The sequence below is a fragment of the Malania oleifera genome, chromosome 2 (assembly GCF_029873635.1).
Source record: "Malania oleifera isolate guangnan ecotype guangnan chromosome 2, ASM2987363v1, whole genome shotgun sequence".
Classification (NCBI taxonomy): Eukaryota; Viridiplantae; Streptophyta; class Magnoliopsida; order Santalales; family Ximeniaceae; genus Malania; species Malania oleifera.
Genome location: NC_080418.1, coordinates 96832319 through 96848456, shown reverse-complemented (window position 1 = coordinate 96848456; position 16138 = coordinate 96832319). Strand labels below are relative to the sequence as shown.

Genomic DNA, 16138 nt, shown 5'->3' with positions numbered 1-16138 from the left:
TACGTTTTGATTTACTAGATTCTCAAGGTTTATACAATAAACATTATCTATCCTATGGGCTATAAACAAGGTTTCATTGTTCTTAGGATTTTGGATAACACATTTTTCTTTCTTAAAAGTTATTTCGAACAATTTGTCGCTTAATTGGCTTATGCTTAAAAGGTTGTGTTTTAATCCTTCTACCAATAACCCATTATCAATGGTAAGAGAAGGTTTTTTACCTATTTTCCCGATGCCAATCATTTTACCTTTGACATGTTGCCGAAGGTGACATATCCCCCATACTTTTGTTTCAATGTAGTAAACTTGGTCCTATCACCGGTTATGTGCCTTGAACATTCGCTATCCAAGTACCATTTATCACGGTGTAGTCCTAAAGCATACCTACAATGAGGGATTCATTGTGTTAGTCATTGGAATCCAAATTCTTTTAATTTTCTTTGTGTTGTTTTTAGTTCCATTATTGACTTTCCATTCTCCTTGAACTTTAACATACTTTCTTTTTAGAGGGCAGTTGAACATTACATGACCTTTAGCCTTGCACATGTAGCAAGTGGTGTGTTCATGTTTGTTGTTTGAAGAAGTACTAGCATAGTGCTTGGCTTCTTTGACAAAGTATCCTATGTATAATTTTTTACTCTTTTTGTTTGTTTTACCATTATAACCTAATCCTTCTTTATTTCCATGTAGTTTTTGTTGTCCAATCATTTTTTCAAAATTTTCTTTTCCTTTAGTGAAGTTATATATAATTTTCTCCTTATCCTCTACTGATTTCTGAAGTTCATTTATCTCAAAATTCTTTTTATTCAAATCATCTACATGAGTTTTGCCTAACTCTTGAGTTATTTCATTTACTTCCTCTTCTAACTTTTTAATATAAGAGTCATTTTCCTTTTCAATAGTTTTGAAGGATTCAAGTTGCTTCATTAATTCTTTATTTTGATCTTTCAGAGTTATATTTCTCTTAGAAATTTTTATGAATCTTTTATGTAAGGAAAACAACTCAGCTTGCAATTCCTTATAGGAAGGCATGCTGTCACATGACTCATCACACGACTCATTGTAAGATTCTGTAGAGAAATAGTAGGAGTTTACCTCTTCATCATTAGCCATGAAGCATATATTTGTCATCTCTTGTCCACTTGATTCATTCTCCATCTCGTTGGAGCTTGAATCATCCCACGAGGCCTTCATAGCTTCCTTCTTTTTCTTCTTGTCTTTCTTGAGCAACGAGCAATCCGACTTGATATGCACTGGTTTCTTGCATTGATAGCATATAGGAGGTTCATTCTTACCTTTATTTTCTTTTCTACTTATCTCTCATTTTTTCAGATTTCTTTTTGTTCAATTTTCTAGGAAACCTCTTATTTTTCCTATAGAACTTGCCTAATCTCTTAGTGATGAATGCTAATTCATCTTGATCTAAGTCGCTCGATTCACTTTCCTCTTCACTTGAGTTGTTACTAGAGGCTTTTAATGCAATGGATTTTTTATGTTTGGGTTAGGATTCCTTTCCTTTAGAGTCATCTCTTAAGTGAGTAGTGAACCAATGAGTTCATCTAGAGAGGTGTTCTTAAGGTTTCTACCTTCTGTGATAGCTATAGCCTTTGGTTCCCATATAGAGGGAAGGCCTCTTAGAATTTTTCTAATCGTTTCGTAGGTAGTATAAGTTTTTCCTAAGGCACTTAAGGAATTGACTATGTGGGTAAATCTGGTGTACATGCTTGATATTGTTTCATCTGAATTCATCTTGAATGCTTCATATTCGCTTGTCAACATATCTATCCTATTGTCTCTAACATCTATAGTTCCTTCATATGTCACTTCTAATTTGTCCCATATTTTTTTAGCCGTCTTGCAGGCCATGACCTTATTAAATTCGTTAGCATCTAAGGCACAGCACAAAGCATTTATAGTGCTTGAATTGATTTGAAACATTTCATAATCTGAATCGGTCATATCCTTTTTCTCTTTTGGAATTTGTTTTCCATCTACTATTTTAGTGGGAATAAGGTCTCCATCCATAATTACTTCCCATGCTTTCCAATCCACCTATCGGAGATAGATTTGCATTCTCTTTTTCCAAAAATGTATAATTATGTCCACAAAAGATTGGTGGACGGGTTGAGAATTAGCCTTCACCAAAGGGTGCTACTCCTATATTTGTCATTTGATCTTTCTATAGTTTCTTGTTAGGAATTACTATAACTATGCTCTGATACCAATTAAATTTGGAATAACTTCCCAAGAGGGGGGTGAATTGGGATTTAAAAATTTTATTCCCTTGAGTCTTAGTTCTTTTGAGTTATAATAGTAATCAAAACTTAAACAAAATCACAAAATTTGTCTAGAGTAATCACTATAAAAACAATATAATCAATCACTTAATCCTTGTAACAATAGTCATGTATCAATATGAAAATTTGATGAACTTATTATAGGCACTGTATCAAAATTATTTTTCTTCCTAATGTCCTGCTTTTAAATAAACTTTCAAATTAATAAATCAAGGATGATCAACCAACATAGTCCCATTCGATTTCCGCAATCAATGCTGATCAATCCGAAACAAATTACCTACCAGTCTATTTAACAACCAAACATTCACAATTGAATTTTAAAGCAACCATGCATATTATATCTTTTGCTGAAAAATAAAGAGTAGGAAAGAGAAATAAGAACACAGGGTTTTTTACGAGGTTCGGCTTGGACACAGCTTACATCCTTGCCCTTGGAAAAACCACCAAAGGATTCACTATCACGTTCCTTTGGCAGGTGGAACAATACCAGTTACAACACTCCTTGGGTAAGGCTAGAGTCCGCCTTCTCCAAATGATGTCCCCTCATTCGGTCCAACGATCCAGCACTCAAACCGTTAATCAATCTGTTACAAAGATATAAAAATAAGACGTACAAGAACTTGCTCCTCAAGGAGCAGATTAGTACAAATTTAAACACTATGTACTTTAGTAAATTCAGAAGATGAATTTCAGAGTGAAGCTCTTAGAAACTTATCACCGTATGTATCTTTCAATGGATGAAAGAATCAACAATCAATGCTGAACCACAGTAAGAAATTCAACAAGACTTTTAGAGATTTTTGAGAGTGATGAGAGCAATAGCACACTTTCAGAATTTCAGTAGACTTTGAGAGATTATGAGAGATGAATTGATTTCTTGATTGTAACAATGATCCTTGAGGGTATTTATAGAGGTAGAAAGACTTCTTGCTTGTTCCCCAAGTTTACTTAGAGTAGTTTCCAAGTTTTAAATTTATTTAAGCTTCAAATAATTTAAATTTCAAAAAATATATCTGTTGGAAATTTAAAAACTGCCATGAGCTAGACGACTGTGAAGTCCTGGCAGTCGTCTATCCATATATTATAACTATAAATTCATAGATAGAGAGGTGGCAGTCGTCTGTCACCAAAATAATTTAGTTTTAAAATAACTCAGTAGGGTGGCAGTCATCTGTCCATATGGTGACAGTCGTCTGTCCATGAACAAATCAGTTTTTCAATATACACAGAAGGTTGGCAGTCGGCTAGCAGAACACTCATAAACGGCTTACTGGTCACTAGCAGTTGTCTGTCCATTACTTGACAGTCGTCTGTCAGTCTTCTGACTTGTGTTAAAAATACTTCAAAAACATGCCAGTCGTCTATCACTAGACAGACAGTCGTCTGTCAACTGGTTGTTTGACATTTTTTATTTCTCTCTCTTTTGTTTAATTAACCTTGGAATTTTAATTTGTTTTAACTTTTGAAAAACATGTTCCAAGATTTTTAAGACTAAGATTTCTAAGTGTCTTTGCCTAATGAGCTTCAAAATGAAAAATTCATATTTGAATACACTTAGAAGTACTTACAAAGACTTTGTCCTAAGCTGATTTGACGCTTTCTTTGCTTCGAGTCCTTTCAATGCTGCTCTTCAATCTTTCAGACTTCTATGAGCTTTCATTATGGATCTTTGGTATTCACATGTGACTTTCCTTGTTCCTTGATCCTTGTAAGATTTCATGTCAGGGTATATGTAAGTTGAGCAAATCGTCTGTGTGTGAAATATTATCACTTGAAAATTCATTAAATAACTTTACTTTATTATCATCAAAACCAAGAGTTTGTAAGCCTAACTAGGCCAACAGTAACCCTTGGCAACGAGGCGAGCCTTGTATCGTTCGATGGATCCATCTAGATTGTATTTGATCTTATAGACCCATTTACATCCAATAGGCTTCTTAGCTGGAGGGAGAGGAGTGAGGATCCAGGTATTGTTGAGCTCGAGAGCATCAATCTCAACACGTATAGAAGTACGCCAGTTTGGATTGGTCATGGCCTGCAAGAAAGATTGTGGTTCTTTGGCAAGAGAGATAGTCGTGGTGAAGGCACGGTGAATAGGAGACAAATGGGAATAAGAAAGGTAATCAGTGAGAAGATAAGGAGTACCTAAAGAACGGACCAACATAGAGTCAGATGATTGAGTGGGCGATCGAGATGGTAGAACCTGTTCCACATGAAAATCCTTCAAGTATGTTGGTGGCTTAGTGGGACGACTAGATCGTCGGGGCACTAAAGAAGGAGATGTTGATGGTGATGGTGATAGTGATGGAATAGGAGATCGTGATGGTGATGGTGACGGAATAGGAGGCGGGTCATCTAGAATATGGTGAAGGGAAAATACAGGACAAGGTAGGACATGTTCTATAGGTTCAGGTTTAGAAGAGGCAAAAGGAAAAATATCTTCATGAAAAGTGACATCTCGAGAAACAAAGACTTTGTGTGTGCAAAGATTATAGAGTCGGTACCCCTTTTAACCATATGGGTAACCAAGGAAGAAACATTGGATGGCTCGTGGGTTGAATTTGGGTGGGTTCTAAGAGTGAGTAGAATCAAAACACAAGCATCCAAATACTTTCAAGTGAGTATATATGGGTTTAACACCATAAAATTTTTCATAAGGAGATAAACCACCCAAAACAGGAGAATGTGTGCAGTTAATGAGATAGGTAGCAGTAAGAATAGCATACCCCCAAAAGTGTGTAGGCATATGTGCTTGAAAGAGTAAGGAGTGGGCAACATTGAGGAGATGATGATGTTTGCGTTCAACCACTCCATTTTGTTGAGGAGTGGAGACACAACTAGTTTGGTGGACAATACCATTGGGTGTATAAAATGTGGGCATGTGAAACTCTGGCCTATTATCACTTCGTATGATTTTGATGGTGGTAGAGAATTGGTTTTCAATGAGATGAATGAAAGATTGCAAGAGAGAACAGGTGTTAGATTTGTGGTGCATTAAATAAACCCAAGTACTACAGGTAAAATCGTCGACAATAGTGAGAAAATAATGTGCACCAATAATAGAAGGGGTGCAATAAGCCCCCTAAATGTCAACATGTAGTAATTCAAAGGGTTTATGGGAAGAAATAGAACTAGTTGGAAATGGAGCATGAGTGTGTTTAACCAATGGGCAAATTAAACACGATTGCAAATTAGAATTATAAATTTCTAGTTCTTAATTGGAAAGTAAAGACAAATTTTTATTGGACAAATGTCCTAAACGTTGATGCCAAATATGAGAAGTCGAAGTGGAGGTGGCCTCCTGACAACAAGCCTTTCTTGGGTTTGCAAAGTGGTAGAGGTCATCCCACTCAGTTCCCATCCCAATCATCTTCATTGAGCGAAGGTCCTGAATAAAACATAAATCAGAAGAAAAGATAATGAGACAATGGTGTATTTTGCATAACTTACAAACGGAAATTAAGTTGAAATGAAAGGTTGGGACACAAAGAACATTATTTAAAGTGAGAGTAGGAGAGAATCGAACTGATCTAATATGAGTAACGGTGGCATGGGAGCCATCCGATAATTGAATTGTCCGACCATGGACTGGAAAAGATTGGGCCAGATTAGTGAGTGTGTAAACCATATGGTTCGTTGCACCACTGTCAAGAATCCAAAGATGATCACTATTGGGCGTACCTGCCAAGGAAGAGTCGACACTACCTACTTGGTGTGCCATGGATTGCGGAGGGGTGGAATTGTTGAGAATAGCCAAGAGATTTTTTATTTTTATTTTTTGAAAGAATTGATTCTCCACTCAGTTGAATATTTAAAATATTGATTTGCCTTGATCCTTTGCAAGAATTGATTTTACACTCAGTTGAGTATTTTAAATATTTAAATATTGATTTGCCTTGATCCATAAAGCTGTTAGTGAGTGGAAGTAATGGTGGGATTCAAAGCCCACTTTTGACGTGGGTTGGCTGGGTGCATATTTGTAGCTGTGAAAAGGAGGTCGTCTTCAACCTCTGATTCAGACGAATCAGCGTGTTCTCTACTTTGTTGAAGACGACAACGTAGACGATTAAGAGATGATGTCAAATAGGATGGCAGATTTGCGAAGGCGCAGATATAAAAGAGCAACAAGCTGATCGAGGAAGACAATGTCGGAAAGTTGATGGAGACGCTGATGACAATGTCAAAGATTTCATCGAAGAACAACAATAAAGACAATGACGTCGGAGGTTGTTGATGGCAGAGACGAAGATTAGATAGGCAGCGAAGGAGTAACGGTTCCTTCGTTCTCGTCGATGGTAGAGCTAGTGGTGAGCTCACCGAACAATCGGAGCAAAGGTTCAATGAACCAACTTTGATACCATGTGAAAAATTAAAGGAAGAAGAATATATATATATATATATATATATATATATATATATATATATATATAAGAAAATCTGTTCAAAATTATATTTTTTTACAACCCCTATTTATACTTGTAATTGGGGAACAATGGAATAAATACAAAATTAATCCTAAATTAATTTTCACGCTCCTTTCTATAATAAGGAGATTTGCTAACTTTTCTCAAATGGAAATATCACGTAATTGGGGTCTTATGTTTGCTCCTTGATTTGTGGTCTTCCTCACCACATAAGTGAACTATAATGTATATACATGTGTATGTGTGTAATCACTTGGCACTTAGCATTTGGCATGTCACATGTAAAATAAAGACCTTGTATGTGAAATTAAGTTGTTTGAATTTATTTTTTAAGAGAACTACTAATTAGATTTCACGTAATTTGACAATTACTACCAAAAGTTAATTGCCAATTTAAATTTGAAATTAATAATCACGGTTATTAAAAAATGTCTGATTAATAGCTCTTCGATTAAAACATTATTGTTAATATTTCTTGAATTAAACAATTGTGTCTATTTGAAATGTTGGTATTAATTAAACAACCCTTTGGTTAAATATTGTGTTAGACAATGTGTTATTAATAACCCTTCAATTAAACAGTTGTGTACCTTTGAAATAATATTATTAAGAAATTTCAATTAAACCTATATGACTATTTGAAAGGATGTCCTTAACAACTCCTCAACAAATGAATGTGTCAGATTGAATGAAAATTATCAGCAAATGTTCAAATAAACAATTGTTTGACCAGAAGGACATCACTAGTAACATAATTCATCATCAAAAAATTTTTACTTTCCATCTTCTATAACTTTCATATCCAAAAAAAAAATTGTAACCAGCAAATTCCTAGTGCTTTTATTTTATTCTGAAAATAATTCGCATTTGAACAAAGGCAAAGATCACTGTAAAAATAATGAATCACTCATTCCTCAAAACCACATAATTTTTTTTAATTTGTGCCTCTAACACCCAACAACCCTAATAATCTTGGCTTGAGTTTGAGGAGCCACTGTTATTTAGTTTCAGCTATTTAATATTGTGTTAGTAAGTGTAGATTAGTTTAGGTATGATGATCAATGGGATGTGCATGGCACATTATAAATAGAGAGGGAGACCTAGGCTCAGTTTAGATTTTGTAATTTACCATTATTAACAAGGTACACAAAGAATTTCTAGTACAGTTCTATGGGCTTGATTGGGTTGCTCATTTCATTGAGCAGTGAATGAATGAAAATGCTAAAACTAAAGATTTTTTATTTTTTCATTTGCCAAATGAGACATGCTTATTCACTGAATATTCCTACAATTAACCCATGGATGTGGGAAAAAATAGAACAAATAAACAGAAATCTGAATGAGATTTAACATAAATATAAGACATATAAATGATCATTTAAGCTAATAATAATCATATCATTTTCTCAAATTTATCAAGCTTCTTTGCCCTTTGCATGGACCTGATAAACAGGGTAAAGAAAACGCCTGCATTTTCACAAAATACCTAGCTGTCAGCCTGATGATATTTTGAACATGCATATATATATGTATGTATTTAAAAGAATATATATTATATATTTATCACCATCCTGATCCCCGTTGTCATAATTGGAAACTGAGGATTGAAGATGGGTACGTACCAGCACTAATAAAAGATCCATTTGCGAAGACTGAACTGCCTTGAGAGCTGAAGGTGACCCCAAGGTTCAGCAAAGTTCCTCCCAAAACTGTATACATGGTAGCCATCTGCAATATGGTTGCCTTTCGAGCTGCTCTTTCAGACTGAGAATGTATTTTTTCACAATTTCAAACCAAATTAAAGTTAGTTTTTTTACAATTTAGAATCAAAATAAAATTAGTTGAAAAAAATGTCAGGAAGAAAGAATTGAATCCTTAAGCATGCCAGCAGCTCCAATCTCAACTTAGGGAATTCTACCCATCCTGGTGACTGGACCAGTGACCAACCTGGTCATTGGTAAAACCAAACCAGTGACCAACCCAATAAAGCCATCACATTGGTTAGGCAGATCAAATCGGGGGGATCAACCCAGTTGTAGAAGTGGTAACACAAACACACACACTTATGACAACAGTAATAACATTTTATTACAACAAGAAAAAAAAATTTTTTGATTGAACTAAATGTATGTATATATTTCGCACAAATATACATATATTTATATGTTCTCGAGGAATTTATGGCACAAGGCATAGGTGGATGCAGTGAGAAGTTTCTGCCTTTCCTTCGAAGTGGTACAAGGTTCAAGCTCTCTAACATTTCACACATATTTTTTGTATGAGGAGCTGGACCAGTCAGAACCATTGGGTCTGGCTGATTCAGGCCAACTTGCCCGTTTTCAGCTGGGTTGGCCCGAGTCCACCTCAATTCTGGTTTCTTGATATCACCTGGACTGGCCAGTCTGGTTCAGGTTTTAAAAACCATGATTTGAAAATCAACATGTTGCATGTGTTGGAACTCTTACTTTACAGTTGGCTAATACTAATAAATCTTGAAATACATTGTTGACTCACAACCTAACAGCTTAAACTTTTAAGTATAATGGTACTAACTTGGTATCAGAGCATGATCTTAGACATAAACCCAAGTTGTCACAGCCTAAAATCCTAAATCCGCTGCATGTCTACCATCATAGAAGAATTTCCAGCAACACTATATCCCTAAAAAAACAGCCAGCAGCTGCTGGAAGTTAGAGCAGTCGCTGGAAATTTCCTGGGTGACGCTGCCAGTTCAGGAACACAAAATCTACTATAGATTTTGCAAGAACAACATCATAGTCACCCACAGACACTGCCGATCTGCCTCTCCCCCCACTGAAATCCCATACCCAGACAGTTCCCCATGCGCCCTCGCGCGCTGTTTGAAGGCTGCCAAGGCCAACCCCATGCACCGGTGCATGGAGCCAATTTCAGTCATGTTTCTGGCCTGAACTCATCCACCAGAGCTCGAATCCCTCTACAAACATATTAGTGAAGTTTTTTGTGTGTTTTTTTGTCCAAAAGTCTCACCTTTTTTAATTGCTCATGTGCGGCACCAAAGGAATGGTTGTTTGATGCTTCCTGAAGCTCTTGTCAATGGTTATTGAATTTATTAGGCCTGAAACAGTGGTATATGCTGTGTTTTTTATTCATATGTTGTGTTCTTGTCATTTGCATCATTTGTCAAAGGTTGTGTGTGTTGGGATGAAGATGATGAATTCGAAAAATATGTTTTTTTCTGTGTATTTTTTGTCTGCTGCTCTATCAAGGTGGTTTGTGTGTTGGGATTGAGTTCCCAAATCCCAAAAGTTTGTCTCCCTCGTCAGTTACTTGTTCAAGCAAACAACATACTATAACTGTCACAAGGAAGTATGTTCTTGATCTTTTAAACGAGACTGGACTTTTGGGATCCCAAACCCGTTGATACACTTACAGGTCCTAATAGTAAGCTAGTGCCAGATATGGAAGATTTGTTGCCCAACCCAAGCTGACATCGAAGACTTGTTGCAAAGCTGAATATCATGGTCACTCGGCCGGATATATCTTTCGCAACAAGTGTTGTGACTTGTTAGTCAGTTTCTTGATTCTCCAAGAGTATGTTGTTCAAAGGTGCAGAGGTCTCTTATATTAGGATTAAGGTCATACTCATATTCTAGGATAAATTGATGCAGATTGGGCTGGGTCACCTTCCGGCAAAAGATCCCAACCGGGTACTGTATCTTTGTTGGTAGAAATTCGGTTTCTTGTAGGAGCAAGAAACAAACTGAGGTGGACAGATCAGGTACTTAAAAGAGTATAGTGTCATGGTTCACACTAGATGTGAACTTGTTTGGCTGAAGAAGATGTTGGAAGAATTGAGTTTTTCAAATTCTCAGTCTATGGAGCTAATGTGTGATAATCAAGCTATCATTCATATTGCCTCCAACCCGGCCTTCCATGAGCAGACAAAATGCATTGAAGTTGATTGCCACTTTGGTTGGGAGAAACTTGTGCAGAAGCTCATTACCACCACTCATGTGAAGTCTGATTTGTAGCTTGCTTATTTATTTACTAAAGCCTTGGGGAGCGCTCATGTTAACTTCGTTCATAACAAGAAAGGAGCGTATGATATATATGCTCCAAATTAAGGGGGAGTGTTGAAGGTTATCTGAGTCATTTAGGATTATTAGTGTGTTAGTGTTATGTTAACGAGTGAGAGTTAGTAAGGGTATTCTATGGCCATTGACATGTACTTTGACATATATTACAAATGGAAGGAGAGGCTTATCATTGTGATTAGGTCTTCCATTTTACAAGAATGTCCTAGGTTCTAGTCTCATTGCCTGTGTTCATTATGTGGTGTTTTATAAATTTATTGTATTCCCTGTAATGGGTGTTATCTAGCGTGTGTATATCTCTGCATGTGCTGTTGGGCTGCACATGCAGGGGAGTGTCAAACCTTGATATACATTGTTGGCCCACAACCTAACAGCTTAAGCTTTTAGGTAAAGTGGTAACCTAACAAAAACAATGAAATAGTTTCTGTTTTTTGGGGCATAAGGGCATTTAACAAGCATTGTAACTTTCAGCCATTGGAAGTTCACTTAAATAACAGCCATATATAATCTTCGCACAAGCCAGAACTGAGAATTACTATTTATATCTCTTGCTATATTTACAAAAAAAAAAAAAAACTACCTCAAGAACCCGGACACGCAGTTTTAAATCTCCAGCCTCAAGTTGTTTTACAAACTCCTCTATCCGCTGGATTCTGTATGGCATTGATATTGTGTAGGTTCTGGCCTGAAACATTCACATTGGTTGCTCAAAAGGGGCCTACATACCGATGGAGATTCAACATTTCTATATGTTACTTGTGAAACATTGAAGAATTGAAGATAACATCAGGCAAAATAAATATTTTTGTTTCAAGGGAAAATGAAGGGCAGTACATCATTGGCTCGTTTTGTTATCTCCTCAACAATTTGTGTTCCACTTTGCTGCTTCTGTCGTATGTCTAAAAGCTCCTGTAGGTACATAGAATGAACTATTCAATTAATTTTACATAAGCTTAAATAAATCAATAGAAGTCAAAGAATAGTAAACATTGAAAGTATCTAAGAAAACCTATGGAACCTGTGCATATGGCGCAGCAATCTTCACAAAGGAAAAATTAGGATCGAGTGTGTAGCCAATACCTGTAAGGGAAGATATATATGATCAATTAATGTCTAACTGCCACATCTTCGCATGCACAACCCATGAGACCCATAAAAACAATTGTAAAAACTGAGTTCCATTATCTTTCCATTGAATTTTTTTCCCCTTTACCTTTCCATTGAATGTTTCCTTGAAATGTGTTACAATACAAGGCAAGCTAGTGCACTCATGGAACTTCAAGGAAGAATGACTCCCATTCATTACTAGCATAATTTCCTATGACTTCTTTAAGACATATTTTCTATTGTCATAGGAACTGCTCTAACATTTTAGCAGTCAATCATGCGGATTAATTTCATTTGGTCAGGCAGGTCATGGAACCTACCTGCACTTGAGATTCCCACCCTGTAAAAATGGTCAAGTAGTTTCATGAATTGTCAATATGGTTAACACCCTTACCATGCACTATGCACAAAAACACACGAACAAATAATGAGGGGGGGTTGCTTGTGTATGCCCCAGAGAGAGAGAGACAGAGAACCTTCAAGTGTCGAAAATGCCCTCGTAACAAATGTGAAGGTGGATGGAAACCGGAATGGTTGATCAGTTGCTATTGCAAATAAATCCTGCAAGAAAATAGAAAAATAGAATATTAAAAAGGAACTTGATAAGCTATAGAATGAACAGACCATTTAAAATGACAGGGATAAAAATTATCATCCCTAGTTGCCCATGTGCAACTGCAATGTGATAGGTGGCTTAAAGTAGATTGTGTGTTATGCTGAAAATATGGGGAATTCTGAGTCTTTTAAGACACTTCATTACCATTGTTAAGGAATGCAAATTACTTTACCTAAAAGAAAAAACAGAGACAGCCCACAGTGACACCAACATGATCTCTCGACATCCCACTATCTCATGCATACCTTGATGCACGAAGAGAGAATAAACAAATATATCATTTATTTATTCAACGTAACTGCATAAGGACCAAAGTCAATGGATTTAATTGGCCTTATATGAATGATTTTGAAATTTCTGCTTATTTTAATCAAATCTAGGCTGAAATGTATTTATTTCATTCCTTTCAAAGCCCATTCAGCCACATTAATTTTCTATGATCCTATAGGATAACCACTATTTATTGACATTTAGCAATTTAGTCAAACAGGACACATTTTAAAAAAGATGATAGTCATATAGTCTTGTTTTATATACAACAAGAAGAAGAAGAAGCCTTAAGTCCCACTAGGTGGGGCCAACTACATGAATTATTTTCTGCCAATTCACTTGATCAAAAGCATTTTCCTCTATTAGATTAAAGACTGTTAAACCCTTCCTCACTACCTCATTCCGAGTTATTTTAGGTGCTAGAAACAATAACTAACTCACTCCACCTCACAAGTGCTCTACTAGGCTTGCATTTCAAATGCTCAAACCATCTAAGCCGCCTCTCCCTTATCTTGTTTTCAATCGATGCTATGCCTCAATTATTATGGATATGCTCATTTCTTACTTTCTCTTTTAATATTAAATCACTCACCCACCTTAACATTCGCATCTAAACAACTTTTATCTTTTGTACATGTTGCTTCTTAGTTGTCTAACATTGTGAACCACAAAGCATAGTTGGCTTTATAGTCGTCGTATAAAACTTTCCATTCAATTTTAAGGGTATTCTATGATCACACAACACACCTAATGCACTTCTCCATTTTACCCAACCTGTTTTCATTCTATGTACTATATCTTCTTCAATTTCCCCTTCAGCTTGCACAATAGATCCAAGATATATAAATCTATCAGTGCCATTAATATCTTGATTATCAAGTTTGATTTTCTCTTATTTTTGCACCTTACATACTGAAATTACATTTTATATATTTTGTATTATTCCTACTTATCCTAAACCCTTTAGACTCTAATGGCTTTCCAAAGTTCTAACTTAGATTCCACTCGACTCCTACTATCAACAATCAACACAATATCATCTGCAAACAACATACACTAAGGAATCTCATTTGGATATTTTTAGTTTGTTCATCAGTTACTAAGCTAAAAAGATAAGGACTCAAAGTAGAACCTTGATGTACACCTACCGTGATTGGAAAATCTCTAGATTCTTCTAATGCAAGTCACTACTCTATCATACATATCCTTAATGACCTCTGTATATCTACTACAAACTCTCTTCCTTTCTAAGACCCACCAAAGAACTTCACTAGATATTCTATCATAAGCTTTCTCTAGGTCAATAAAGACCGCATGCAAATCCCTCTTCTTTTCCTTAAACTTTTCCATTAAATTTCTTAAAAGATAAATAGATTTTGTTGTTGATCTCACAGACATAAAACCAAATTGATTTTCCGAAATCTTCATTTCTAATCTTATTCTATGTTCAATTACACTTTCCCATAATTTCATCATATGACTCATAATCATAATTCCACGATAGTTATTACAGTTTTGAATATCACCTTTGTTTTTGTACAAAGGCATTAACGTTCTTTTTCTCCATTCTTTTGACATTTTCTTTGTTTTTATAATAGAGCTGAATAGATTTATTAATCAAATAATTCTTTTATCCCCTAAAAATTTCCATACATCAATTGGTATTTTATCTAGTCCTATAGATTACCCAATTTTCATCTTTCTTAATATCATCTTAACTTCAAGGACTCTAATTTTGTGAATAAATCTCCTATTTTTAGTCTTCTCCTCATTTGTCATTTCTAAGTTTAATCTTTCATTTTGGTTTTCATTAAATAACTTATGAAAGTATCTCTGCCACCTCTCTTTTATGTCTTCTTCTCTAATTAAGACATTAACATTCTTGTCTTTTATGCATTTTATTTCACCTAAATCTTTGCACTTTCTTTCTCTAGCTCTAGCAAGTTTATAAATGTCTTTTTCTCCTTCTTTTGTATCTATTTCAGTATATAGATTATCATGAACCCTATGTTTAACTTCACTAACAATCATTTTTGCATTTTTTTTCTTGTTTCTTTTTATTTTTCAAGATTTTCTATATTTCTCCAATTTTTCCATATTTTATACCAATTTTTGTTTGTCTTAACAACTTTTTGGACTTCTTGATCCCACCACCAAGTTTCTTTATTAACCAAGTATCCTCCTTTGGACTAACTTAAAATCTCTTTTGCTATCCTCATAATAGGATTTTCCATTTTATTCCAAACTACATCAACTTTATCCCCTACTATCTAATTACACTCTTTCTTCATTTTATCTTTGAATTTTACTATATTATCTCCCTTCAAGTTCCACAATCTAGTTCTCTTGCATTTATGCTACTCCTTCTCTTCCAATTTTTAATATGTATACCTAATACTAAGACTCTATGCTGAGTAGCTAAACTTTCACCTAAACTAACTTTACAATCCTTGCAAGATAGATGATCTCTGTTCTTAGTTAAGAAGAAATCTAATTGACTTTTATTATACCCACTCTTGAAGGTTATTGAGTGTTCTTCTCTTTTTATATACAAAAACAAGTTAGATTTCTCAAATTGAGGCTTTAATGATTCTGCATACCTCACCAATTGCAGCCAAAGTCTGCTGCTGATCTGGTGTCTGACCTAACAAATTGTCCAAGAAAAACTGCACAGATCTCCTGACCTAGAAATGAAATGTGAAACATTTTGAGGAAAACAATGCCAAGTGTAGAAAAATAATTCAGTCATATTAGCACACCACAAAATATAGCAAAAAGTTCTCATTTAGACAGCATGCATACCGACGACATGTCTCCTGTGGGCTGGAGTGCTCCAAGATCTATAAGGCTTTTCATAACCTGCATTGTAGCAGCTTGTCAGTGAAAATTCAACAAGGAAAATGAAATGCATTCAATGAAAATTAACTGCCACTGTATGCGAGAGGACATGTGTTCAACTAATCTAGGTGCTAAGAAATAAAAATATGATCCTCGGAAGACATGCAAAAATTACAAGTAACATTTTAACAGTCACAAAAATTTTAAAAAGGGAAAAAAATAAGTCAGAAGATAAGGGGATAATTTTGATTTACAAGCTATAATCAACTGCCACTGTATGTGAGAGGACATGTGTTCAACTAATCTAGGTGCTAAGAAATAAAAATATGATCCTCGGAAGACATGCAAAAATTACAAGTAGCATTTTAACAGACAGAAATTTTAAAAATGAAAAAAAAAAATAAGTCAGAAGATAAGGGGATAATTCTGATTTACAAGCTATAACTCGGTACCAGGGGTCAATCTATGTGCTCTGCATGAGGACAGATAGTAAGACAAATCCAATGT

General features: G+C 35.3%; 1 protein-coding gene across 8 annotated transcripts in view; it reads right to left on the bottom strand.

The window, feature by feature from the left end:
- Positions 1-2514: 2514 nt before the first annotated feature.
- LOC131149103 (protein ACTIVITY OF BC1 COMPLEX KINASE 7, chloroplastic) overlaps positions 2515-16138 on the bottom strand; it is a 41155-nt gene continuing 27531 nt past the window's right edge. For 4 of the 8 annotated variants that reach the window (XM_058099195.1, XM_058099192.1, XM_058099196.1 and 1 more), the window contains 8 exons: positions 15596-15652; positions 15394-15477; positions 12384-12468; positions 11819-11880; positions 11635-11709; positions 11381-11485; positions 8347-8488; positions 7944-8191 (listed from right to left, as the gene is read on the bottom strand). In XM_058099195.1, the coding sequence (XP_057955178.1) occupies positions 8118-8191; positions 8347-8488; positions 11381-11485; positions 11635-11709; positions 11819-11880; positions 12384-12468; positions 15394-15477; positions 15596-15652 (684 nt within the window). In that variant the 3' untranslated portion in view covers positions 7944-8117. Of the gene's footprint in view, positions 2885-7943; positions 8192-8346; positions 8489-11348; positions 11519-11634; positions 11710-11818; positions 11881-12383; positions 12469-15393; positions 15478-15595; positions 15653-16138 lie in introns of those variants that run through there. The other 4 variants (XM_058099198.1, XM_058099197.1, XR_009135129.1 and 1 more) reach the window with 3 other exon arrangements.